At 47.4% G+C, this 25,214-nt stretch overlaps 2 protein-coding genes and 1 long non-coding RNA gene across 11 annotated transcripts in view; 2 read left to right on the top strand and 1 right to left on the bottom strand.

The window, feature by feature from the left end:
* ADAP2 (ArfGAP with dual PH domains 2) overlaps positions 1-4,491 on the top strand; it is a 28,213-nt gene extending 23,722 nt beyond the window's left edge. For 4 of the 7 annotated variants that reach the window (XM_045587374.1, XM_045587379.1, XM_045587375.1 and 1 more), the window contains 3 exons: positions 691-768; positions 1,910-2,138; positions 3,845-4,491. In XM_045587374.1, coding sequence (XP_045443330.1) covers positions 691-768; positions 1,910-2,138; positions 3,845-3,879 — 342 coding nt within the window. In that variant the 3' untranslated portion in view covers positions 3,880-4,491. The remainder of the gene's footprint in view (positions 1-690; positions 769-1,909; positions 2,139-3,844) is intronic. The other 3 variants (XM_045587377.1, XM_045587376.1, XM_045587378.1) reach the window with 3 other exon arrangements.
* A 1,646-nt stretch (positions 4,492-6,137) lies between these two features.
* Positions 6,138-10,686, bottom strand: LOC118728048. Its single transcript, XR_004990768.2, has 3 exons — positions 10,389-10,686; positions 8,396-8,476; positions 6,138-7,219 (listed from the first exon to the last, which is right to left on the bottom strand). It is a non-coding gene; the product is annotated as an uncharacterized LOC118728048 (long non-coding RNA).
* Positions 10,687-10,750: 64 nt separating this feature from the next.
* On the top strand, positions 10,751-24,994 carry RNF135 (ring finger protein 135). 3 transcript variants are annotated; one of them, XM_045587372.1, is made up of 5 exons: positions 10,751-11,172; positions 15,575-15,718; positions 19,401-19,539; positions 22,142-22,219; positions 23,575-24,994. In XM_045587372.1, the coding sequence occupies exons 1-5, from the start codon at positions 10,816-10,818 to the stop codon at positions 24,102-24,104; spliced, it is 1,248 nt and encodes a 415-aa protein (XP_045443328.1). In that variant the 5' UTR covers positions 10,751-10,815; the 3' UTR covers positions 24,105-24,994. The 3 variants fall into 3 exon arrangements, with proteins under 3 accessions (XP_045443328.1, XP_045443327.1, XP_045443329.1); XM_045587371.1 differs by having other exon boundaries at positions 10,753-11,172; positions 19,359-19,539; XM_045587373.1 differs by lacking the exon at positions 10,751-11,172 and adding an exon at positions 14,586-15,170 and having other exon boundaries at positions 15,553-15,718; positions 19,359-19,539.
* The last annotated feature ends 220 nt before the right edge of the window (positions 24,995-25,214 follow it).

Here is a 25,214-nt window from a genome sequence, read left to right as displayed (position 1 = left end):
TTAAGCAATTAGTGTGAAAGGAAGCCTCAGTCAGCTTGAGAACTAGTCCAAAGGTTGCACACCTTGCTTCTTTTTTTTTAAAGATAATTTTTTAAATTGATTATATTGGTTTCGGGGAGGAAGGGAGCAGGAGAGAGAGAAACATCAAGGATGAGAGAGAATCATTGATTGGCTGCCTCCTGCACACCTCACTCTGGGAGCCAAGCCCTGACCAAGCCCCCCGACCAGGAACCGAACCGAGACCTCCTGGTTCCTAGGTGGACACTCAACCCTGAGCCACGCCGGTTGGGCATGTTCGCCGGTTGGGCACGTTCCTTTCTTTCACCAGCCTGTGGTTTTTGCCCCCATCCCCTGACCCAGGTGAGGCTTTGGCCAAGGCCAGGGCTCCCGGCATTGCTGAGCAGTAGCCATTACTGATTTCTCAGCTTCCTTTCTCTGAGCCTTCTTGTCCGCAACCTGAGAAAGAGGAAAGCTCTACTTCCAATTCGCAGCCGCACCTGCAGGCAGCAGGGTGGCGCTGGCAGGGCTGGGGAGGTGGGCACAGCCTTCAGAGCTCCGGGGCCCCAGGGAGGGGCACTGGGTAACTGCAGAGCAGGGACTGGCCTGCTCCCGTGGCCTCGTCGGCCTGGCCCTCTGACCTCTGTGCGTCCCCGGCTCGGCCCACCTGGCACAAGCTTCCCTCTTTTGCAGCAGCGAGAAGCTTTCAAGAAAAGGTGGTTTGCCCTGGACGCCCAGGAGCGGAGGCTGCTCTATTACAAGAACCCCCTGGTAAGAGCCGCGGCCGGGCCTGCCCCAGTGCCCCCGAGATGGAGGCCGGTCAGTGCTGGTGGGGAGGCTTCAGGCTGGAGCACCCAGCCGAGGTCACAGCGCCATCTTGGCTTGTGTCTTAGTCATCTCTGCATGAAGCTACTCCTCCTCACCCGCAGGAAGTCCCTCATGTGGACCCAAAATGCTGCTAACGTAGGCAAATAGGGTGGTTTTCGTCCTCTCATATCCAGGGCCCATTTCTGACCAGAAGGCTGGGAAGTGCAGTGATTAGGAGTGTGGGTTCTAGAACTCTGCTGACTGGGCTCCGGTTTCGGCCCTGCCGCTTTTAGTGGTGGCCCTGGACAGAGTGCTTAGCTCTCCGTGCCTCAGTTTCCTCCTCTGGAAAATAGGCTTACTAGCAGTGCCTTCCTGAGAGGTTGCCATTAGGATTGCATGAGGCACCATCTGGTGCTTAGCTCTCCATAAATACTATTTTTATTTTTAAATATATTTTATTGATTTTTTTTACAGAGTTTTGGAAGGGAGAGAGATAGATAGTTAGAAACATCAATCAGCTGCCTCCTGCACACCTCCTACTGGGGATGTGCTTGCAACTAAGGTACATGCCCTATGACTGGAATCAAACCTGGGATCCCTCAGTCCACAGGCCAATGCTCTATCCACTGAGCCAAACCGGTCAGGACTAAGTATCATTTAAAAAAAAATTAATCTTCTTAAAGACTTTAAAAAAAATTGAATTTAGAGAAAGAAGAAGGGAGAGAGAAAGAGAGAGAGAGAGAGAGAGAGAGAGAGAGAGAGAGAGAGAGAGAGAGAGAGAGAGAAGAGAGAAAGAGAGAAACATCAATTTGTTCCACTTACTTATGCATTCTTTTATGTGCCCTGACTGGGGATCAAACCTGGAAACTTGGTGTGTCAGGACAGTGCTCCAACTAAGCGATACTAAATACCATTCGAACAGATGATGTGTGTGATTTCTCTTACAGTTTCATCCTTTCAGATTCTGGGACCCACCTTGAAAAAAATCCTCAATAGTGACATGCCCACCACCTCTTTCTAAAATAGAGTTTGGGGGTGGTCATGGCTGCAGGTGCCCCTGTGCCCCAGGTGTGACCTTTGATGACCCTGTGGCCTCCATTTCCAGGACGCCTTTGACCTGGGCCAGGTGTTCCTCGGGAGCCGGGAGCAGGGGTACGAGGTGTCCGAAGGCCTGCCCAGGGACGTCCAAGGAAACCGCTGGAAAGCGGGCCTCACCATCGTCACCCCCGAGCGCAGGTTCCTCTTCGCCTGCCCCAGCGAGAAGGAGCAGGGCGAGTGGCTGGAGAGTTTCCGGGACGTGCTCTCCCGGCCCTTGACATCCTTCCACCTTCTCAGTAAGATGCGGGGCCTGGGGCCTGTGCTTTTGGCACAGAAAGCGGCTTCTTCACGTGGGTGGGCTCTGAGCCCTGAGGCCGAGGTCATGGCTCCTGACTACGCTTTCTCTATTCTCTTCCCGCCAAAGAAAAGGACAGACAGGGACATGATTCCCAGCAGCCCGCTCTGACCACGCTGTTCCTCCTCCAGGTGCCCTTCCCCAGTAGCATCTGGAGTTTGGTCCTGGCAGAACCTGGTTAGATCCCCTTCTCACCTGTGCTGAGTGCTGGGGCCCAGCGGCCTCTCTCTTCCACCAGCTCCCTTCCCTGAGTCCCTTTCCTTGTGAGAGAAGCCTGGCCTGTTATTATCAGCGAAGGTCACACCCTGGGGCAGCTCCCAGGGTTATCTTTTTATTTTATTTTTATTTATTGGGGAGGGGGAAGAGAGAGAGATTAAGAGAGAGAGAGAGAGAGGAACATCCATTTGTTGTTCCACATATTCATGCATTCAGAGGTTGATTCTTTTTAAAATATATATATATAAAATATATATATATATATATATATATATATATATATATATATATATATATAATTTATTTATTTTTTACAGAGAGGAAGGGAGAGGGAGAGAGAGCCAGAAACATAGATCAGCTGCTTCCTGTACACCTCCCATTGTGGAGTGCCTACAACCATGGTACATGCCCCTGACCGGAAGTGAACTCAGGACCCTTCAGTCTCCAGGCCAATGCTCTATCCACTGAGCCAGACTGGTTAGGCCATAGGTTAATTCTTTTATGTGCCCTGACAGGGGATTGAACCCGCAACCTTGGCCTATTGGGATGACGTACTAACCAACTGAGCCACCTGGCCAGGGCCCAGCTCCCAGGATTTGGGATTCCTCCCCACTGGCAGAGGGAAGGCTGTTTTTAGTGTCCTTTCCTCTGGGCCCTCCCTTCTGTCCACCTTCTCCTGCTGCCCCCTTCCCCCAGAGGGGTTACATGTAGGCTTCCTGTCTGCCAGCAGCCCTGTGAATAGAGGGGAGATGTTCTGAGCTAGAGCAGGAACTTCTGGCCCAGGGCCTGGCTTCTGGGCCCAGGGAGAAGTTCTGTGTTTGGAAAAGTACAGACTGAGAAAGGGATCCCATATGGCCCTTTGGGAGAAACCCTTGTGCCCTTTGAGTCTGACCCGTGTGAACACAAACTCACTTCACTTTCCAGACGCTCTGAGCCAAAGAGCTCTGAGCCAGACTCCCAGGTGACCCGGGAAGCACCTCAGCGGTGCTTTCTTGTCCCGGTGGCCTGTGTCTGTCTCTCTCTGTTTTTGTGTTTCTCGCTCTCTGTTTTCTCTTCTTTTCTGGGGTGCCTGTCCGCTCTGTCTCTCATCTTTTTTATTTTTTATTTTTTATTGATTTCAGAGAGGAAGAGAGGGAAAGAGAAATATCACTGATGAGAGAGAACCATTGATCAGCTGCCTCCTGCACGCCCCGCACTGGGGATTGAGCCCAAAACCTGGGCATGTGCCCTTGTCCGGAATTGAATCTGGGACCCTTCAGTCCACAGGTCGATGCTCTATCCTGAGCCAAATTGGCTAGGGCTCCTGCCCTTTTTTTTTTTTTTTTTTTTTTTTTTTTAATTCTGGTTCCCCCTGCCCTGCGCTGTTCCTTCCAGCCTGGAGGACAGCATGGGCACTGCCACCCCCTCATTCCTCTTTTTCCCCTCTTGCAGCTGCATCAACAGAGAGTGGCCCCAGCAGCAGGTGACCCGCTGGCCAAGGAACTGGCTGGCCACAGGCCATGGGAGCTCTTGGTGGAAGGAGACGTTCTCGGCTCGGCCTTGGTTACCCAGCAGGAGTGCCCTGTAGTTGGCAGCCATCACTGGCCGTAAACTCTGCCAAGACTACAGCTTTGGCCTTTACCCACCAGCTCCCTGGGCCTCACCACTGTCCTGTCTTAAGGCCCAGGACATCTCCAGTGAAGGCACTGCCATGGGAGGGCACCCACAGCATCTCCCAAGTGGCATGCTTGCCCCAAAACAGTTTAATCTGCTCAACCATGAGGAAATAGACAAATCTATTCTGTAAAACAGCTGGCCTGGACTCCTCAATGTCAACATCGTGGCAGATAAAGAAGTGTGCAAACTGTTCTACTTACAGGTGACTAGAGAGCAACGCCAGGCAATGTGTGATTCTTGATTGGATCCTGGATTTAAAAATAAAAACAGCATAAAGGACATAAATTTGAATATGAATGTGTATTAGCCAACAGTATTATGAGACTGTGATAATGATGTTGTATTTATGTAGGAGAATGCTATTGTCCTTAGGGGATATGCATTGAAGTGGCCAGGAGTAAAATATAACAATTTTCAGTCTACAACTGACTCAGTAAAAAATAACCATGTGTACAAGTATATGTAGAATATATACATATATACACATATATATATGTACTATACATATGGAATAAGATGGAGCATTATACACACACATACACATATATACATATATCTATAATATATCAGGGGAGAGAGACAGAGCTGCTGTGTAAAATGTTAGCAACTGATGAATCTAAATCAGCATTTTTCAACCTTTTTCATCTTTCTGCACACATACACTAATTACTAAAATTCTGTGACACATCAAAACATGTATTATTCTTTGTGTCCCAACTGGTGTGGCTCAGTTGGTTAGACGTCATCGTGAGCACCAAGAAGTTTCCAGTTCAATTCCCAGTCAGGACACGAGCCTGGGTTGTGGGCTTGATCCCCAGTAGGGTGAGTGCAGAAGGTATTGGATTGATGTTTCATTCTCACATCAATGTTTCTCTCTCTCTCCCTTTCTCCCTCTCTCTCAAAAAATTTTAATTAAAAAAACCCCACATATTGTACTTTTTTACTGATCTGACCAAAACAAGGTATAATTTTGATTCATTCACATCAGACGACTATTACTGTGTTGGGAGTTGTCATTTTTTAATTTTTTTTGTTTGACTGTCTAAAAGAAAAGAGGTCAGTGCCCCTGACCAAATAGTCAGGTATTGCATATTTTAAATTTTTTTTTTTTTTTGCAGCACATGGGTTGAAAATTGCTGATGTAGATGAGGTAGAGATAGGTTTGTATTGCCCTCTTCATGCAAACTTTCTATGGATTTGAGTGTTCTGCCCAGCCAGGGTGCCTCAGTGAGCCATGAATCAAGAGGTCACCAGATTCCCATGTTTCTCTCTCATCAGTGTTTTTATCTGCCTATCCCCTTCCTTTCTCTCTCTAAAATCAATAAAATCATGTTCAAATGAAAAGCTTAGGGGGAAAATTGGGAAAAAAATGTTTTTATCAACTTTAGAGAAGAGAGGAAAGGAGAGGAAGGTACATGCCCCTGACCAGAGAGAGGAAGATCAATTGGCTGCTTCCTACACGTCCCCTCCTGGGGACCCAGCAGGAACCCCGGGCGTGTGCCCTGACTGGGAGTCTAATCAACCCGCAGCCTTTTGGAATATGGGACGATGCACAAAGAAGTGGCTGTTTTAAAACATTAAAAAAAAAAAACAAAACAAAAAAAACACCCTACTTTTCACTGCTACGAATAGCGTTTTCATGAATCAGCAATGTCCCATCTTTGTGCACATTTTAGAAGACATGGAAACCTAGGTAACACAAAGAAACGATGACCGCATTGCTCATCACAGCCCTGGAAAGAAAGACGGCAGCCAGGCAGACAGCACCACCAGGAGCCCAGGGCAGAACGCTAGCAACCCACGTGTCAGGTCTCCCTCCCCCACCTCCGTGCCTCCGTTTTCCCCATTCAAGTGAGGAAACGGTACTAGCTATGGAAATTCAATGGAAGCAGCAAGTATTTCTTTCCTTTTTTTTTTAATTTTTAATTAAGGTTTTATATCGAATATGTGTACATATCTTACCATACATGTACTCCCTCCCCAGAGCTTTGCATCCATTGGTTATGCTTATATGCATGCATACAAGTCCTTCAGTTGATCTCTTATCGAAGCAGCAAATATTTCTGAGCACCTCCAAGGTGCCAGGTTCTGTGCCAAGCCCTGGGCACAGGCAGGAACAAGAGGAAGTGGTCCCTGCTGTCACCAATGGCAGGCTGCTGGAGGCCACCTTCCCACAGGGCAGCCCAGAAGGAGGAAGGACAGGCTGCTCTGGGAGCACATGGCAATAGGGCTGGTTTACCCTAACGGAGGGGGAGTGGGGAGCCGCCTCCTCCCAAAAAGTGAGGTGGAAGTTGAAACCTTAAAGCTCTTGAGAGGTGAGTCAAAAGGACGAGGATGAGGAAAACCCGCTAGGCTGAGGCAAGAAGCTGTTCCATGCCCTGAAGATGGGAGAGGGAACTGGAGTAAAGCTGGAATGGCTGGAATGAGTCAGGAGTCGGCCACTAGGGTCTCTGCTTTATGACTTGTCCCTTCCAGGGATGTGTAGAAAGACACAGGGTGTTCCCTCTTCATTTCGCTGGAGAGCTAGAGGGTTGGGAAGCTCTTAAAGAGATTCTCTGCTTTTTTGTGGTATTTTCCTTTGGGAGACTCCCCCCCATCCCAATCAGAGGACAAGCAGCAGCAGCAGCCAGGGGTCATTTCTGCGTCTTCCTGACTGCCCAACAGAAATGGGGCTGCTTCCTCCTCTGGCTCCTAAAACACCTTGAAAATGCCTGTTTCAATACCTGCTGGGTTGTATATTAAGGGTCAAGTTACTTGTCTGCCCCTCCCCCCCGCTCCGGGCTCCTGTAAGCTCTGTTGGTTGTATTGAGGATGGAAAAATAAAGGCACAGTTCTGCTTTCAAGGAACCTATGGTCCAGGAGGGAAGAAAAGAGAAACAGTAACAAGCTACTTGAGAGAAATGTGGATTCTTAGAAGCCCCTCAGAAGGGCAGAGAACAGACCCAGGGATGGAGATCAAGTCCCAGTGAAATGGAGTGCCTGGTTTTAGTTGGTTTCTAAGGCCTGGCTGGATCTCGGTCATTGGATTCCCCGACGATTCCTCTGTATGCTTACATGAATTCCTCTTCTCCCTTTTGACTTGTTAGAACAAGGAAGTTTCTTTTATTTGAGCCAGTTCTGCCTAATAAAGAGTTATATTTATGCTGAGTCCTAAAGAATGAAGAGAAGATACTTGGGTGAGGGTGGGGGAAGGAGGAAAAAGAAGTGTGTGTACAAAGGCCCACAGATTAAGAGAGAACATGGCTTGTTCTGGAATCTTCAAATGGTCAAATATGGCTGGAGCACCGGTCGTGGGGAAGGCAAGGAGTGAGAACAGGTTAGACCGGAGGAGGGTCTGTTGCCCAGTGGTGGTGTAGCTAATTCAGAACAACCATTCCACAGGTGACAATTAGAAACTCTGTACAGGCTATGACAAAACAATTATCAGAAGGCCCTGGAAAATCACCCGAAGCAGGACGAGACCGAGAGAAGTGGCCACTAGAAAGCAAGGGTGAGTTTTTCATTGTGTAGGGGTGTCGAACTCAATCAGAGAAGGGGCCAAAATCTAAAATCCAGCCTAAATCGCCGGCCGAATGGTTTACTGAACAGTCATAAACTGTCATTGTGATGGAAACGCAGCGGAGTGCAGTGATGACAGCGCGGTGTGGGCCACATTGCAAGGCCTGGCAGGACGGATTTGGCCCGAGGGCCTTGTGTTTGACACATGTGGTTTAGATGTTCACTTCAGGGCAGGCCCCTGTGAGTGCCTCAGAGGGTCACTGAAACGCTGATGGAAACCTGCAGTCTCACTGATGGAAAAATAGAAGACAGAGTTTATGGTTACTCAAAGGTCCACTATTCATCTGTCCGGGTAGGCTGTTACGCCCAGACTTCGTGATCCCCAAGGACCACCAGGGAGCCGAGTCCAATGCAATAATAAACAAAAGAGCCTTCTCCATGCTAGCATGGGCTCCTCCCACTCACGCTGGCAGCATGGCGGAAGAGAGCGAATTTCGCCCAGTCCAGGGGTTTTACTCTGGTTGGTGGTGACTGCCTCGGCTAACCCTGATTGGTTGGGTGAGGGCTAGGGATAACTCCGCCTTGTGGGGCGGAGTTGGGAGCTCATCCTCGCCCCCGCCCTGCCCTTTCAGTCTAGGTTCTGCTGCAGCAACAAGCACCCCCTAAATCTCAGTTAACATATCCCGAGTTTATTTCTTTCCTTTACTACACGCCCTACCGTGGGTTGGCAGGGTGTCTTCTCTTCTTAGCCACTTAGAGGCTCAGGCCCCCACACACCGGCTTCATCTCCATAGTCAGGGCAGCTGGCAGAAAGAGATACAATGATACTAGCTTTTTAAGCTGATGGGAAGTTAAGTAGTATTTCTGTGTGTTTCAAGAGGGCCGTGGAAGTGCAATCCTACCAGGTGCCTAGAAAGGGAAAGAGTTGGAAGCTTTGATGAACAGCACTAAAAGATACGTTTTATTGACTACTAACGGCAATTTCAAGTATTGGAAATGCAAGGACAGAAAAACAGGCCTGCCTTTTTTCTTTGCTGTAGCCTTCTACAGCTTGTGAGAAGCACCTACTTCTTAAATCCCAAGATTGTTAGCTCCTCTGACTCGGAACAGCCCCTCTGTTCAAGACAAGTCACTATCAAGGCTACATTTTTGCATACTCTTCCTCCCTGCTGTTTTTACAACTAAGGGATAATTTGCATCAAGAATTCTCTTGTTAGTAGAAAGTTCCCCCTCCCCCACCCTCTTCAAACAAGCCTCTTCTGAACTCTTCATAACTTTTACACATGTTTTTACAGGCTTGGGAAAAATATTGATAATACCCCTCTTTAGAACAGCTGCCTAGATAATCTCCTAAAAAAAGCAAACTTCTCAGAGACAACCCCCCTCCGGCCCCCATATCTGCTCAATTTCAGCTCCCAAATCCTCTTTCCTTATTACCTAGCAACTGTAGCCAAGGCTTTAAAAGGCGGAGCCACTTTTCGTTTCTTGCCTTGTATTGAATAGCAATGCACTGGCTCTTTCCCTTCGGGGAAAGTAAAATAAACTTTCTCTCTGCTTCTCTCTCAACACTCAGTATGAATTCTTTCACCCCCTCCCCCCAAACAAACCCCTCACAACTAGCAGGACATAGCCACACATTTGTATTATCTGGTACCTACTTTGAGACCATGGAAGACGGGGGTAAAACATAAGACAGTATTAGTTCATTTCAACAGATCAGAGGAGGTGGGGAAAAGTCTCTGCCACTCAAGCCTGGCAGTTCCTTTGCCTCTGGGTCTTTGGAGAGGATTTAATGCTCTTCAGCTCCAGCGTTTTCTGGTTGTGATGCACTTAGGACTGGCGTAAGAGAGGAGGAAGAAAGCAAGCCCCTGCCTGGAACCAGATAAGCAAGCTGCAAGGAAACAGACTGACTAGCACTTTCGCCAGGATGCCTGTTGGGTAATGTGCTTTCCGCCAGCAGAGGGCAGTAAGGAGACAGCGGCACAATCCTGCCTTGTATGATACCACCGGTGGCGGTTTTTAAGGTCTAGCAGGGTCGGCAACCTTTAAGACATAAAGAGCCACTTGGTCCTGTTTTCGAAGGAAAAAAAAAAACACCTGGGAGCCGCAAAACCATTGCGACATTTAAAACAAATATAACACTGCATATATTGTTTCTTACCTTAATGCTATATACCGGATCGTGCAGAAAAAGGATTTTTTTCACTTAACAAAAAGAGCCGCATGCGGCTCCGGAGCCGCAGGTTGCCGACACCTGGCTGCCGCTCAGCTTTGCACGTTTGGCTTAGCGTGTGTGTATGTGTGTGTGTGTGTGTGTGTGTGTGTGTGTGTTAAAAATACCAGTGCTGGGGCTCCATCCCAGACAATGAAATCAGACTCTCGGTGGGGAGCCGAAACACTGGTATTTTTCTTAAATTAAATCTTTATTATTGAAAGAGTTACATATGTCCCCTTTCCCCACAACGGAGCCTCCCCCCACCCCAGCTCGCCTATCCTCCCCGTCCCCGTCCCAGCCCCAGGCCTTCAGCACCGATTATCTGTGTTCAGGGGTTGGTTATGCATCTACGCATACAAGTCCTTTGGTTGATCTCTTCCCACCCCCGCCTTCCCCCTGAGATTCTACACTCTGTTCCCTGCTTCCATGTCTCTAGATCTATTTTTGTTCATCAATTTACCTTGTTCGTTAAATTCCACATATGAGTGAGATCATGCGACACTTGTCTTTCTCTGACTGGCTCATATCGCTTAGCATAATATTCTACACTGGTATTTTTAAAGCATGTCACTTAATAGATACTAACGTATTACTGTTTTTCCTAACCTTGTGCGCTGCCAATTCCTTACTGCTTGCTAAGGGGCTGGGTGACCCCTAGTGGACACATTCTTTTCAGCGTCTGGAATCGAATCCTCTTTTCCCCAAAGCTGTCGGGGTTGCATTTTTACCGGGAAGGCATCAAGCTGGAGGGAATCTTTGGTGGGCATCGGCGGGCTCCTAACGGTTTGGGGCGAGCTGGTTTCCCGGCGCAGGAGCTGCGGGGAGAGCCGGCCCTGCACACAGGGCGCCAGGCTGAGCGGTGCGCGCTCCCAGCCAGCTGTCCGCGGGAGCGGGGACCGGACCGAGGGGCGGACCGCCACCGGGAGGGGAGGAGGGGAGAGGAGGAACCGGCGAGGGGAGGGGCGAGGGAGGAGCCGGAGGAGACGTCGGGCGTCCCCAGGGTGGCCCAGCTTCCGGGCAGTGGCCGGGGACCATGGCGAGCGTGGACGACGGCCTGGCGGTGCCCGTGTGGCTGGCGGAGGACGACCTGGGCTGCATCATCTGCCAGGGGCTGCTGGCCTGGCCCGTCACGCTGCCCTGCGGCCACAGCTTCTGCCGGGGCTGCCTGCAGGGCCTGTGGGGCGGGCGCCACCGCTGGTCCTGCCCCACCTGCCGCGAGGGCGCGGCGCAGCCGCTGCGGCTGCGGAAGAACACGCTCCTGCAGGACCTGGCCGACAAGTACAGCCACGCGGCCGGCCAGCTGCAGGCCCCCCCGGCCGGGCCCGCGCCCCCCGCCCCCCGGCCGGCCCCCGGGCCCCCGCGCCCCGCCGCCGCCGCCGCACAACCCCGGGTAGGGTGGCGGGACCCTGGCTTCCCACTGGTCCCCTCTCCGGGCGCTTCCTCCCTCATCCTTTCTACTTTCACTTTGCTTTTCTCCATAGAAAAGAAGAACCCTCTCTTTGGAAAGTTTTAGGGAAATGGGAAGAAGCAGAGGAAAAAAACAAATTCCAGTCTGAAACCCTTTCAACCTTGCTGCTGCTATACTTCTTGGCCTAGAGTTCCCTTTCTTTCCAGTCTTCCCACATTCTGTCTCTCTGAAATGCTTTTGTCTATGCAGAACTTGCCAGGTCAACCCTTTTTAAGCGTGTAACTTAGGTGCTTTAGTTAACTTGTGCAATGTTTGTGCAGCCATTACCACTTCTATTTCCAGAACTTTTGCATCACCACAAGCAGAAGCTCTGCCCACCAAGCATTAACTCGTCATTCGCTCCGCGCTCCAGCCTCTGGTACCCTCTACCCTGCTTACTGTCTCCGTGATTTTGCCTACTCTAGATATTTTACATAAGTGGAATTCTGCAGTATCTGTGTCTGTGTGTCTAGCTTCCTTCACTTACAATCATGTTTTCAAGGTTCGTTCATGTTGTACCATGGACCCAGACTTCATACCTCTTATTCTTCTCTTGTATGCATATGCCACATTTAATTAATTAATTAATTAATTAAAAATATACTTTATTGATTTTTTTACAGAGAGGAAGGGAAAGATAGCTAGAAACATCGATGAGAGAGAAACATCCACCAGCTGCCTCTTGCACACCCCCTACTGGGGATGAGCCCGCAACAAACGAACATGCCCTTGACCGGAATCGAACCTGGGACCTTTCAGTCTGCAGACCAACGCTCTACTGCTGAGCCAAACCGGTTTCGGCCATATGCCACATTTTAAAAAATTCATTCATGCATCTATGAGCATCTGGATGTTTCCACCTTTTGGCTATTGTAAGCGATGTTGTAGTGAATGCTGGTGTGTAAGTGTCTATTTTCAAAGTAGGAGGGGTCCAGTTCCCCCAGCGTTTGCTTCTGGCACGTAGGTGTTTCAACCCTAATCTTTTGCCCCAGACGTTTGCAAGTTGTAGTTCAGCTTGCAGCATCTGTGAGCCATGCTCACCGCCTTTTTGGCCTGAGCTCCGAGTCAGGTGAAACAAAGATGAGTGCCCTATGCCGTTCCTTGGGGCAGCCGGCAGCCCGGTTAGAACAGACATACATGGCAGTTTGTGAAGCAGGCGTGTGCTGCTTTTCCAGAATGGGACCAGGGCCCCGTGCTAGGAATCTTGAATATTGTTACCGAGCCAGCGGGGAGAGGGGCAAGGACAAGAACTAGTAAAAACACCACAATGCTTTTCTACTGCCAGGCTGCTCTTTAAATTTTTAAAAAATTGATTTCAGAGAAGAAGAGAGAGATAGAAACATCAATGATGGGAGAGAATCATGGATTGGCTGCCTCCTGCATGTCCCCCAGTGGGGATAGAGCCAGCAACCCAGGAATCAGACCAGGACTTCCTGGGTTCATAGGTCAATGCTCAACCTCTGAGCTAAGCCCGGTTGCTCTTTTTAGAAACAGTGTTTTCCGGAGTTCTGACAGCCTGGAGCTGCCCAGGCCACCCTTTTGTTTTTCTCTGAGGTGCTTTTAAACAGAGCTGAGGTCTTGTTGTATGACCCAGGTTATGTCTTTTTTTTTTTTTTTTTTTTTTAATGAATGAATAGACATTATTTTTTAGAGCAATTCTAGATTTACAGAAAATTGAGCAGATAGTACAGGAAGTTCCCCTCACAGTTTCTGCAATTATTAACAATTTGCATTAATGTGGTACATTTGTCACAATTGATGAACCAATATTGATACTTTGTTAATTACTAAAGTCCACAGTTTGCATTAGGGTCCGTTCTTCGGGTTGTACAGTTCATTGGCTTTTGATAAATGTCCGAGGTCATGAGTCTACAGTTATGGTTGCCATGCAGTGCTACTGCCCGAAACACCCCCTGTGCTCCTCCTGTTTTATCCCCAAGCCAATCTCGGGCAGCTGCTGACCTTCTTACCATCTCTTTGCCTTTTCCAGAATGTCAGATAGTTGGAATCATACAGTATCTAGCCTTTTCAGTATCATACAGTATCTGGCTTTTTTCACAAAGCAAAATTAAGGTTTGTGGCTTGATAGCTCATCTTTTTTTAATTGCTCAATAATATTTCATTGCATGGATGTACCACAATGAAATATGGTACATTTTTGCCACTTTCTTGCCATATATTTATTTATTTATTTATTTTTTTTTACAGAGAGGAAGGGAGAGGGTTAGAGAGCCAGAAACATCGATGAGAGAGGAACATTAATCAGCTGCCTCCTGCACACTCCCCACTGGGTATGTGCCTACAACCAAGGTACACACCCTTGACCAGAATCGAACCTGGGACCCCTGAGTCCGCAGGCTGACGCTCTATCTACTGAGCTAAACCAGTTAGGGCCCATTCACCTTTTGATGGACATATAGGTTGCTTCCATTTTTCCCCCATTTATGAATAAAGCCTGTTCTCTATTTTTAGATTATAAATACAGCATTGTCCCACAGCTTCTTAAAACTCATGGTTAATATAGTTTATAGGGATTGAATATCCATTCCATTGGCTTTTAAATTAAAATGATTGTCTTTGGATGGTAGGATAATAGATGATTGAAAACATTTCTTCTTTTTCATTCTGTGCGTTTTTAAAATCGGCCACAATAAGTGTGTATTTCTCTTATGGATAGAAAAAGCAATGCACTTATTTCTTTTAAAGTCTTTAATTTGCTCAGGTGCCTGGATAAGGTCTCCCCTACAGAGTTCCTGCTGCTTGAATATTTGGGAATGGGGCCTGGACCTTTAAGAGCAAACAGTGTTAGCAGGGCCAGTCACCTCCCTCTCTAAAGTAGCCTGCTTATAACGGCCAAAACACATGCTCTTTTGAGGGACCTCAGGGCTATTTAAGAGACGAAAAAGACCCTGGGTCAATCCTCGCTTTTGAAGCTCCCGAAAAATTTAAAATATGACAAATGTCAAAACAAAGTTATAAAAAACTCTGGCTGATGGACAGTTGAGTGATGAATGCCTTGTTTCTGTGACTCCATTGGAGGCGATGCGGAGTTCTCCATTGTGGTCTGGTGACTGGCCTCAGGTCCTGAGGTTGTTGCCAAAATATGTTGGCTGCAAAGCTTACTCCCACGCCCAGCCAGGCAGCTGAGCACATTAAGCTCTTTAAGTGGCGTTGTTTAGCACTCTCTTCCGAATGTTTTCAAAAAAATATATTTTTATTGCTTTCAGAGAGGAAGGGAGAGGGAGAGGGAAATAGAAACATCAGTGATGAGAGAGAGTCATTGATTGGCTGCCTCCGTCACGCCCCACACTGAGGACCCAGCCGGCAACCCGGGTATGTGTCCTGACCGGGAATCAAACCGTGACCTCCCGGTTCATAGGCCAACACTCAACCACTGAGCCGCGCTGGCTGGCCTGAATGTTTTTTTTTGTGATGTTAAAGATGCCAACCAACAAACAAAAAGCTTTCATCTGTACATCACTCAATCTCCAAGGCGCTTTCACAGTGAACAGCTAGGTAGGTCTTTTTCCCCGTGGAAGAGAAGGAGGGGTGTCACTTTCATTTCTGAAAAGCCTGGACCGGACATAGGATGAATCAGAGGCAAGAGAGGAGCTTAAGCCCGAGCCACTTGCCTTCCCCTGCGCCACTGACTTTATCAGCTGCCACCGACCCTGCGAGGCTCACACCCATGTCTTCTCTGACTTTCCCGGCTCATAATGACCCCTGGGCCTCCCTTCACACTTTACTCCCATGCCCCCTCCCCCTCCCTCCCACGGATGGACTCCACTCTCCTATAATGGCCACGGGACGATCTGTAAGGGAAAAGGACAGCAAAAGGTGTGGGAGGCTCCCTTCTCGTTCTCTGAATGTTTTCGCCACTTCCTTGCCTGTCCCTTTGTCCAGACTTCACATTTAGAGCTGATTCCTGAGTCCAGCTTTGGGTTCTGCTTTGCTCTTTTTTTAAAAAAATCTATCTATTTATTTATTTATTTATTTATTTATTTATTTTTTATAATAAGTCTTTATTGTTCAGATTATTACAGGTGTTCCTCTCCCCCCTCCCCCACTAGCTCCCCTCCACCTGATTCCCAACCCCACCCCATGCCCTTACCCCAGCCACTGTCTTCATCCATAGCTGTAAGATTTTTGTCCAATCTCTTTCCGTACCCTTCAGACCCCCTGTTCCCTGAGAATTGTTAGTCCAATCCCTTTCTGTGTCCCCGAATCTATTGTATTCACCAGTCCATTTTGTTCTTCAGATTTTTTATTCACTTGATTTTTAGATTCACTTGTTGGTAGGTATGTATTTTATGTCTTTTTGTTGTTCTGCTTTGCTCTTTTAAAGGCGGCGGCCCCGAAGAGCATCCCAGAGGCTGGTCGGGAGCTGGCAGAGCTGGTGGAGCGGCTTGTAGACATCGTCAGGAGCCTTCAGAAGCAGAGGCATCTCCCAGAATCTGGGCCGCAGAACAAGCTGAACGTCCTGGGCATGGTAGGTAGGCTCAGGGCGGGGAGGAAAGGGTGTGGCAGGAGGCAGGGGCAGCTCCCAACTGGGGCAGAGTGAATGTGTTTTCAGTTGAAGGATGCAGGAAGTTTCTGCCAAACAGGGAGGCCTGGAGGTGTGATAGGGAAGCTTCAAGAGGCCTAGGTTCCATCCTTTTCACTCCACCTAACCAGCTCTAAGATCACCAGTGGCCTCTATGTAAATCCTGCAGACATTTAATCCTCATCTTAAAAAAAACCCAACTAATTTTATATATATATATATATATATATATATATATATATATATATATATATATATAATTGATTTTTCTTACAGAGAGGAAAGGAGAGGGATAGAGAGTTAGAAACATTGATCAGCTGCCTCCTGCACACTCCCCACTGGGGATGTGCCCACAACCAAGGTACATGCCCTTCACCGGAATTGAACCTGAGACCCTTGAGTCTGCAGGCCGACGCTCTATCCACTGAGCCAAACCGGTTAGGGCTAAATAACTATATTTTTGTTGATTTCAGAGAGAAAGGGAGAGAGAGAGAGAGATAGAAACATCAGTGATGAGAGAGAATCATTGATTAGCTGCCTCTTGCATGCCCCACACTGAGGATTGCTCCTGCAACAGCAGCATGTGCCTTGACTGGGAATCGAACTGTGATCTCCAGGTACCTAGGTTGATGCTCACACACTGAGCCACGCCATTCAGTAGCCATTGGCACAGGTGACCACACCTTGGTCCTTGAAGCTTTTCTTTCCCTCAGCTTCTGCCCACGAGCCTTCCCGTTTCTCTCTGGCTGCTCCTTTCAAGCCTGTGTTTCAGGCTCACTCTCCTCAGCTTAGCAATGAAATGTTGAGATTCCGCAGGGCTCATCTGGGCGTCCCTTTCTCTTCCCCACATCCTTGGCTTTAATGAGCATAAACATAGCTCCGGCCTGGCCACTTCTCTGAGCTCTAGGCTGGTATCTTTTTCTCATTGTCTCATCTTAACATGCCCCACACTGTTCCTCAGAGGGGACTCCCCAGCTGACTGGCACTGTTATTCTTCCAAGGGCACAAGCCAGACACCTGAGAATCATGTCACCTCCTCCCTCACCTGCCAGAACATCTCTCGAATCTGTTTACTACTCTTTTCTTTTTTAGTTTTTCAAATATATTTTTATGTATTTCAGAGAGGAAAGGAGAGGGAGAGACAGAAACATCAATGATGAGAGGCAATCATTGATCGGCTGCCTCCTGCACACCCTACACTGGAGATGGAGCCCACAACCTGGGCATGTGCCCTCATTGGGAATTGAACTGTGATCTCCTGGTCAATGTTCAACCACTGAGCCATGCTGGCCGGGCTCTATTTACTACTCCAGAGCTTCCTTGAGATTTCTCTAATTAATCCAAGCTGATAATCACATCTTGCCTGGATTGCTACAGTAGCCTCCTAATTGCTCCATTCTACCTGCTCTAGTCTGCCGTCCTCGGGGTCATCAGAGTGACCTCTCAAATGCAAATCTGATCGTGTAACTCCAACAAACGCTTAAAACACTCCAATGGCGTCTGCTGTGCAGGATTCATCCTCACAGAACCAACAAGAGCCTGCAGGATTCTGTCCCTGCCTGCCTCTCCCATCTCATTTCACCCAGCTCTTCCTGGCACGTCAGGTCCCAGCCGCTGGCCCACATCTCTCCCTCTAGGCCCGTGGTTGGCAAACTGCGGCTCACCAGCCACATGTGGCTCTTTGGCCCCTTGAGTGCGGCTCTTCCACAAAATACCATGGCCTGGGCGAGTCTATTTTGAAGAAGTGGTGTTAGAAGAAGTTGAAGTTTAAAAAATTTGGCTCTCAAAAGAAAATTCAATCATTGTACTATTTTTAAAAAAATATATTTTATTGATTTTTGTACAGAGAAGAAGGGAGAGAGATAGAGAGTTAGAAACATCGATGAGAGAGAGTCACCAATCAGCTGCCTCTTGCACACCCCCTACTGGGGATATGCCCGCAACCAAGGTACATGCCCTTGACTGGAATCGAACCCGGGACCCTTCAGTCCCCAAGCCGACGCTCTATCCAAACTGGTCTCGGCCAATCATTGTACTATTGACATTGGGCTCTGTTGACTAATGAGTTTGCCGACCACTGTACTAGGGTGTTGTCATACTTTTCCCCACCACAGGGTGCGTTCTTTCGCCCTGTCACCTAGGGAATGCCTGCTTATCCTTCAGACCCCAAGGAGATCATCACTTTCTTGGAAAATCCTTCACTGCTTTCCTTGAACAGGTCTCCCCTTCCCCCATTAGAGGCTCTCTCTCATGATCCCATATAACTTGCATGTGCATCTAGCACAGCCACAATTTATTCATGTCTGTCCTCCCTCTTCTCTGGCACTGGACACTAAGAGTCATGAGGGTGGGGACCTTGAAGGCTTTTGTTCTTTTGTTCAACCTGTATCCCCAGGCCTGGCACTTCCCACTGCTAGACACTTCCCACTGAATGAGTGACTACGTGGGACTTTAGGGATGTAACATTAGTATTATGAGCTTGGGCTAGTTATTTCATCTTCCTGAATCTCAGGTTTCTATCTGTAAAATAGGAATAATGAGGCCGGCAGTCTCATTATTTGGATGGGATTAAAAGGGATCGTGTAAAAAAAAAAAGTGCTTTAGCAATGAGGAAATGTAGGGCAAGACAATGAACTATGGCAAACTTTAGCTAACCTTCCTGAACATTAGCTCCTTCTTTTGCAAAGTGGGGATAATAAACCTACCTTGGAAGGTTGTTATGCAAATTAGAGGTGAGCAAGTGGAAGGCACTCAGTAAGTGGTGCCTGCTACTGTTATGATTGGTGAAAAAGGTGGGCGATGGCTTATGCAAGGCGGGGAAGGAAAGTCTGGTGCTGTAGGTGGGAAGTAGCGGGTGGGAGTCTGTGTTGGGGACTCATAGGACCTGAAGTTAAAGAAAATCCATGAGCATGGGTTGCAGGCCCCAGAGAGCTGGGCCTGGGTGAGAAGATATATGATATGATAGCAGTCTGGGGGAGATTATTCTAGCTTGTGTGGCATATCTCAGTGACTGTCTGCATTATTTATTTTGTAAATCATATGGGCCTAACAACTTTTGACTTGTTTTAGTATTACTTAAGAAATTGATATTTAGCCGAAACTGGCTTGGCTCAGTGGATAGAGTGTTGGCCTGCGGACTGAAAGGCCCCAGGTTCGATTCCATTCAAGGGCATGTGCCTTGGTTGTAGGCACATCCCCGGTGGGGGGTGTGTAAGAGGCAGCTGATCAATGAAACTCATGGATGTTTCTAACTCTCTATTCCCTCTCTCTTCCTCTCTATAAAAAAATCAATAAAAATATATTAAAAAAGATTATTATTTATTGTACAAAAAGACTAAAAAACACATAGCAGTTTAAAGAAAATAAGTGAGAATCATCCATCACCCCACCACTCTTTAATATTTTTTGCTGTTTTATGTATTACTCCAGATTATTTTCAAGGTGTGTATTTTGAGGGCCTAATTATATTAAAAAAAAAACTCCTTAGGAGGTAAGTGGAAAAATAGACGGGTTGCAAAACTGGAGTATACTATTTGATGCATTCCTGGGAGACTTTTTTTTCTTTTTTATTCATGCTTCTCAACAGGCTTTTTCTGGTGGGGTGGACCATTCCTTGACATCTCCAAAGCTAGCAACTTCCAACAGAGCTGAGGAAAAAATGAGAGACATTCTGCATGACCTCGAAGACATCCGGGGGAAATTGCAAGAAAGCTTCACATTGCAAGAAAGCTTCCCGGGGAAAGAGCTGCGTGAAGAACAGAGGCAGGGTGAGTCGATTCTCCTTGGGGAGGAGGATTAACTACGGAAATTGGGAGGAAGCGGCGGAGCGCTCCACGGCTTTGTTGTCTGGGGGTATGACCCCAGGGCCCCACTGCATTGTCACTGCGGTGTATGTGAGGAGAGAACGGGCTGAGGCATTTTGTGACTGGCTGTGTTTTTGGAAGCGACTGGAGTTATAATGTAACACAGGCCTTGATGAGAAGAAACTCATTTTCTAAGGCTTGTACATCAAACTGGACCAGGTTTTGCTGGTTCAGTTCCCGATCGGGGCACAGGCTGAGGTGGCAGGTTCATTTCCATAAATCCACCATCTTCACCGCTTTCAAGCATACAGTTCACTAATGTTAAGTACATTGACTTTGTTGTTCAACAAAGCCCCAGATCTTCTTAATTTTGCAACAATGATACTCTATATTGTTTAAAAGTAACTCCCCACCCTACATTCCACTAGGTACCAGATATAAGTGGAATCACACAGCTAATGTTTTTTGTGACTGGCTTGTTTCACTTAATATAATGTTTCCAAGAGTCATCTGTGTTGTAGCATGTGTCAGAATTTTCTTCCTTCTTAAGGCTGAATGATATTCAATTATATGAATATAGCACATTTTATTGACCCATTTAACTAACAATGGACACTGGTTGCTCCCACTTCTTGGCTATTGTGAATAATACAGCTCTGAATAAGGGTGTGTAAATATCTCTTCAAGATCCTGCTTTCAGTTCTTTTGACTATGTGCCCAGAAGTGGAATTGCTGGATCATACGGTAATGCTGTTTTAAATTTTTGAGGAATTAAGTATATATCTTATAGTATTCTTTAAAAATTCAACTTATAACATTTAAGTATGCCTTAGCAAGTATGATATAGTTATTTCTTTGTGATTATGTTGTTTTTGATTATTTGGACCAGTCCAGAACATTTTTAAAGCAAAGGATCTGATATATCTCCATATCCTAAAACATCATTTCCTGAAGTAATCACAGGATTAAAAACAAAATGTGTGTGTGTGTGTATATATCTATCTATCTATCTATCTATCTATATATATATATAATTATTATTATTTTTAAATTTATTTCAAAAGGAGAAAGGGAGGCGGGGAGAGAGAGAGAGAGAGAGAGAGAGAGAGAGAGAGAGAGAGAGACAGACATTGATGATGAGAATCAGATCGGCTGCTTCCTGCATGTCCCTTACTGGGGACCAAGCCCAAAACTCAGGCATGTGTCCTTGATCAGGAATTGAACTTGGGACCCTTGAGTCCACAAGCTGATGCACTATCCACTGAGCCAAAACAGCCAGGATGTCACAGGATTGTTTTAAAGACAATAGATAGTGTTCTTCAAGTCAATGCTTTAACAGTTGTCAAGCAATTTGACTGGCTCCTCACAATGATTCCCTTTGGTCCTCTGTCAGCACTCCACATGCTGCTGTGGACATCACATTTTATGCAGAACAATTTTACTGAAACAGAATAGTGCCATATTATTATTTTATATTCCCAAGGGATCCTGGGTACATTTAAAGAAAGAAAAAGGCTGGCCCTAGCCAGCTTGGATCAGTGAATAGAGTGTCAGCCTGCAGACCGAAGGGCCCCATATTTGATTTTGGTCAAGGGCACATACCTTGGTGGCAGGCTTGATCCCCGGCCCTGGTAGGGGTGTGTGCTGGAGGCAACCAATCAATGTTTCTCTCTCTGTCTCTCCCCCTCCCTTCACTCTCTCTAATAATCAATGGAAAAAATATACTTGGGTGGGATACAAATGGGGGAAGATTTTGCCTTCATAGTCTGCACTGTGACATTACTTTCTCTTCTTCTACCTACTCTGTGGGCATTGGAAGCACACAGTAACTTTAAGTTAACAATTAAACTTTAGTTCATTCGAGAGGGAAGTAGGAAGTGTCAGTGAGTTGAAATGAATCTCACACCAACTCACGTTTCCCAGTTTTTGTAACAGTTTAAAGCATTGAGCCCGGCCAGTGTGGCTCAGTGGTTGAGCATCAGACTATAAACCAGGAGGTCATGGTTTGATTCCCAGTCAGGGCACATGTCCAGGTTGCAAGCTTGATCCCCAGTGTAGGGCGTGCAGGCGGCAGCCAATCAATGATTCTCTCTCATCACTGATGTTTCTGTCTCTCCCTCTCTGTTCCTCTCTGAAATCAATAAAAATATTAAAAAATAAGATAAAAATAAAGCATTGATAATGGGGTTCGTGGATATTCTGGATGTCAGGGCATTGTTATTGCCTGGAACTGTATTCTTTAATTTACTTGCTAAATATGCATCGAGCACTTCCTATCTACCTGACATGAGGTTTGGTTCTTAGAACATAGAGATGAACAAGGAGCAAGCAACGAGTTTAGAGTTCAGGGAGAAAATGGTAGGAAAAGGCCTAGTGAGAACCTGGGGCTGGACATACCTGAGCTGGCTGCACTGCCTGGCCAAACCCTGACGCTAAATGTGCTGCTGCTGCTGCTGCTGCTGCTGCCGAGGAAGATAAGCCATCGCTCTGATCATGTTGCTTAGATACCTTCTTCTTGCCCTTTTTAAACGAGACTTTTCCCCCTCCCAATTCTCTGATTCCTTAGTTAAAGCCCGGGAAGGTCTGCCTTCCTCCGCATGCCCACGGACTGACCAGAGTCTCCTTGCATCCAGGTTTGTTCAATGTAAGTATGTGGTCTGCTTGGAACTTGCTTTCGGCCGGCTGCAGAGGGCAGCTGGGAGAGGGTGCTGTGTCCATCTCCTTGCTGCTAGGCCTCCCACCTCCCACAAGCCCTTCCCCTGGGGAGCTGATTACAAAGACAAAGGGAATGAAAAGCTCCCAAATTCCAGGCTAAACCAGACCCATGATCATTCGGAGCCCAGGCAATCTGTGGGCATCCATGCGGGGTCAACCATAGGCAGCGAACTGCCCATTCCCCCATCCGATGAGTTACTGCTGCTGTCCCAGGCTGGCGTAGTCATGGAGAGCATGGATCCTGGACCCGGGCTGCTTGGGTTTGACGCCTCGCTCCTGCTCACTAGCTCTGTGATCTTGGACAAGTTAGGTAACCTCCCTGAACCCCGGATCCCTCACCTGTAAGATGGAGATAATAATAGTCCTTTCTTCCAGGGATTGTCCTTAGGGTTAGATGAGTGAATGTGTTTAAATGTGTGCCTAGAGTAGAAATGCTATGTACATGTTCACATCTGTTTACTCAGTAGGACACAGTGTAAAACATACAACATGAATGCATGATCCTTTAAAAAAAAAAATATATATATATATATTTTATTTTTTACAGAGAGGAAGAGAGAAGGATAGAGAGTTAGAAACATCAATGAGAGAGAATCATCGATCAGCTGCCTCTTGCACACCCCCTACTGGGGATGTGCCCGCAACCAAGGTACATGCCCTTGAACGGAATCGAACCCGGGACCTTTCAGTCCGCACAGACCGATCCTCTACCACTGAGCCAAACCGGTTTCGGCAAGTACATGATCCTAAATAAGGAAACTTATGTATAACTAGAGAGAGATGGGCAGCCATGGTCATGTCACGTGCTGCAGATAGAAGATGGTACATTAGAGAACAGCTAAAACATGGCGGCTACGGGGCAAAGCAAGAGGTGCCTTTTGGCTGGGTGGGATTCAGGGAGGGCTTCCCGGAAGCAGGTTCATGGTAAGCAGAGGTTAAGCAGGGAAAGGGGTATTGTTAACAAGCATCAGGGGTAAGTACTACCCTGTGTCCCCGAAAATAAGACAGTGTCTTATATTAATTTTTTTCTCCCAAATTTGCGCTAGGTCTTATTTTCAGGGGATGTCTTATCTTTCCATGCGCTAGGTCTTATTTTCAGGGAAACACGGTAGTACAAAGAGCAGCAAGTGTCTGACACACCTACATTAATGCCAGTCTGAGTAAGACTTTATCACATCCAAGGATACAAAGCTGCTGTTTGCTCTTTGAGGACCTCTGAGCATGGGCAGTCCATGCTGGCTGGTTATGTTCTTTCTTTTTTTTTTCTTTCTTCTTCTTCTTCAGGGGCTATCAGTCCAACCTTTGACCCGGGGACCCTGCCCTGTAACCTGGAGGTGTCGGAGGATCGCAGGAAGGTGACTGTATGTCACATCGAACAGCATTATGCCTGGAGTCACGACAGGTTTACGACCTGCCAGGTCTTATGCTCCCAAGCCTTCTCGTCTGGGCAGCACTACTGGGAAGTGGACACTCAGCAGTGCAGCCACTGGGCGGTCGGCGTGGCTTCCTGGGGGATGAGCCGAGACCAGATCCTGGGGAGGACCACGGACTCCTGGTGCGTGGAGTGGAAGGGGACCAGCCAGCTCTCCATGTGGCACATGGTCAAGGAAACTGTCCTCAGCGCAGAAAAACCGAGGGTGGTGGGCATCTGGCTGGACCTGGAGCGGGGGAAGCTTGCCTTCTACTCAGTGGCTAATCAGGAGACACTCCTGGGCGAGTGCCCAGTCTCTGCCTCCTCGACCCTGCACCCTGCCTTCTGGCTCTATGGTTTAGATTCCGGAAACTCGCTGACCATCAGGCCAGTAAAGGCATAAAGGTTAAAATACGTTGGTTTCCTGTCCTCTTTCTCTGCCTTCGAGAATCCCACTCCCAAAGTTAAGGGTGTGCGGTGAAGGCTTAACTGCAGAGTCCAGAGAAAGAAAGAAAGGGCCCTTGGATTGGATTGGCGCCTGGAACGTAATCTCTAATCCTTTGGAATACCCTGCCTGGTAAGAGCGTTCACCTGGGGGCCTTGGGCCGGGAGGTATCGTCAGCTTGACCTCAGGAGAGGCTGGAGACTGAGGTCAGCCACCTGGTTGGTGAGGCCTGTCTACCTGACCGACCTCCACGGAAAGCCCCGGGTACCAATAGTCCTTGCACATTGTCACACATCATTGCTGGGAGAATTAAGAATTGTCTATCGGACTCTACTGGGAGGAGGTAATTGGTGTCTCCTGGCTGCTGCCCTGTGTGCCTTCTTTTTACTGCTGAATTTAATATGTATATTTTCACTGTCATAAATGGTAACCATGAGTATAACAGCTCTGCTGTTGTTGATAAGCAGTCAGTACCACAGCTGCTAAGGGGCCCCTCTGAGCGCTTACTGATAACAAGTGGAGAAGCAACGAGGGCAAGAGGACACACTTAGACTAAAAACACTGGTACTCGGCTCATCAGTGCTGTCATGGCGGGCTTGCTGAAGAAGGCCACCGGATTTCCGGGATGGGCTGTATGTGAGAGCCCACATGAGAGGCTAAGAGTATTGTACACAAAGATTCTTGATGTTCTTGAGCAAGTCTAAAAGTGCAGCATATAGGAAGTAGAGATTACAAATGAGAAGCTGGATATGGTTAAAGCAAAACCAGATGTCAGAAAATTAGAAGACTGACTTCAAGGTGGCCAAATAGAAGAAGTGATTCTTCAGCTGAAAATGAACTAAGTCTGGTGAGAACAATGGTATGGTGGAAACAATGGGAGCCTTTAGTGCAAGCATGTCAAACTCGCGGCCTACAGGCTGCATTCGGCCCACAATGAATATTTTTGCAGCCTAGCCAATATAATGGTATGTAAAAAACGTTTTTTTTAAAAAAATATATTTTATTGATTTTTTACAGAGGAAGGGAGAGGAATAGAGAATTAGAAACATCGATGAGAGAGAAACATCG

This window comes from Pipistrellus kuhlii, unplaced genomic scaffold, assembly GCF_014108245.1.
Source record: "Pipistrellus kuhlii isolate mPipKuh1 unplaced genomic scaffold, mPipKuh1.p scaffold_m20_p_28, whole genome shotgun sequence".
Taxonomy (NCBI): Eukaryota; Metazoa; Chordata; class Mammalia; order Chiroptera; family Vespertilionidae; genus Pipistrellus; species Pipistrellus kuhlii.
Note: the sequence above shows the minus strand (reverse complement) of the source record. Positions and strands in the feature narration are given on the sequence as shown.

Excerpts from the sequence above, each read along its gene's own strand:
- RNF135 (XM_045587371.1), top strand. The coding sequence starts at position 10,816 with ATGGCGAGCGTGGACGACGGCCTGGCGGTGCCCGTGTGGCTGGCGGAG. Across the intron at positions 11,173-15,574 it reads CCGCCGCCGCACAACCCCGG|GCGGCGGCCCCGAAGAGCAT; the intron begins GTAGGGTGGCGG and ends GCTCTTTTAAAG. Across the intron at positions 19,540-22,141 it reads GCGTGAAGAACAGAGGCAGG|TTAAAGCCCGGGAAGGTCTG; the intron begins GTGAGTCGATTC and ends CTGATTCCTTAG.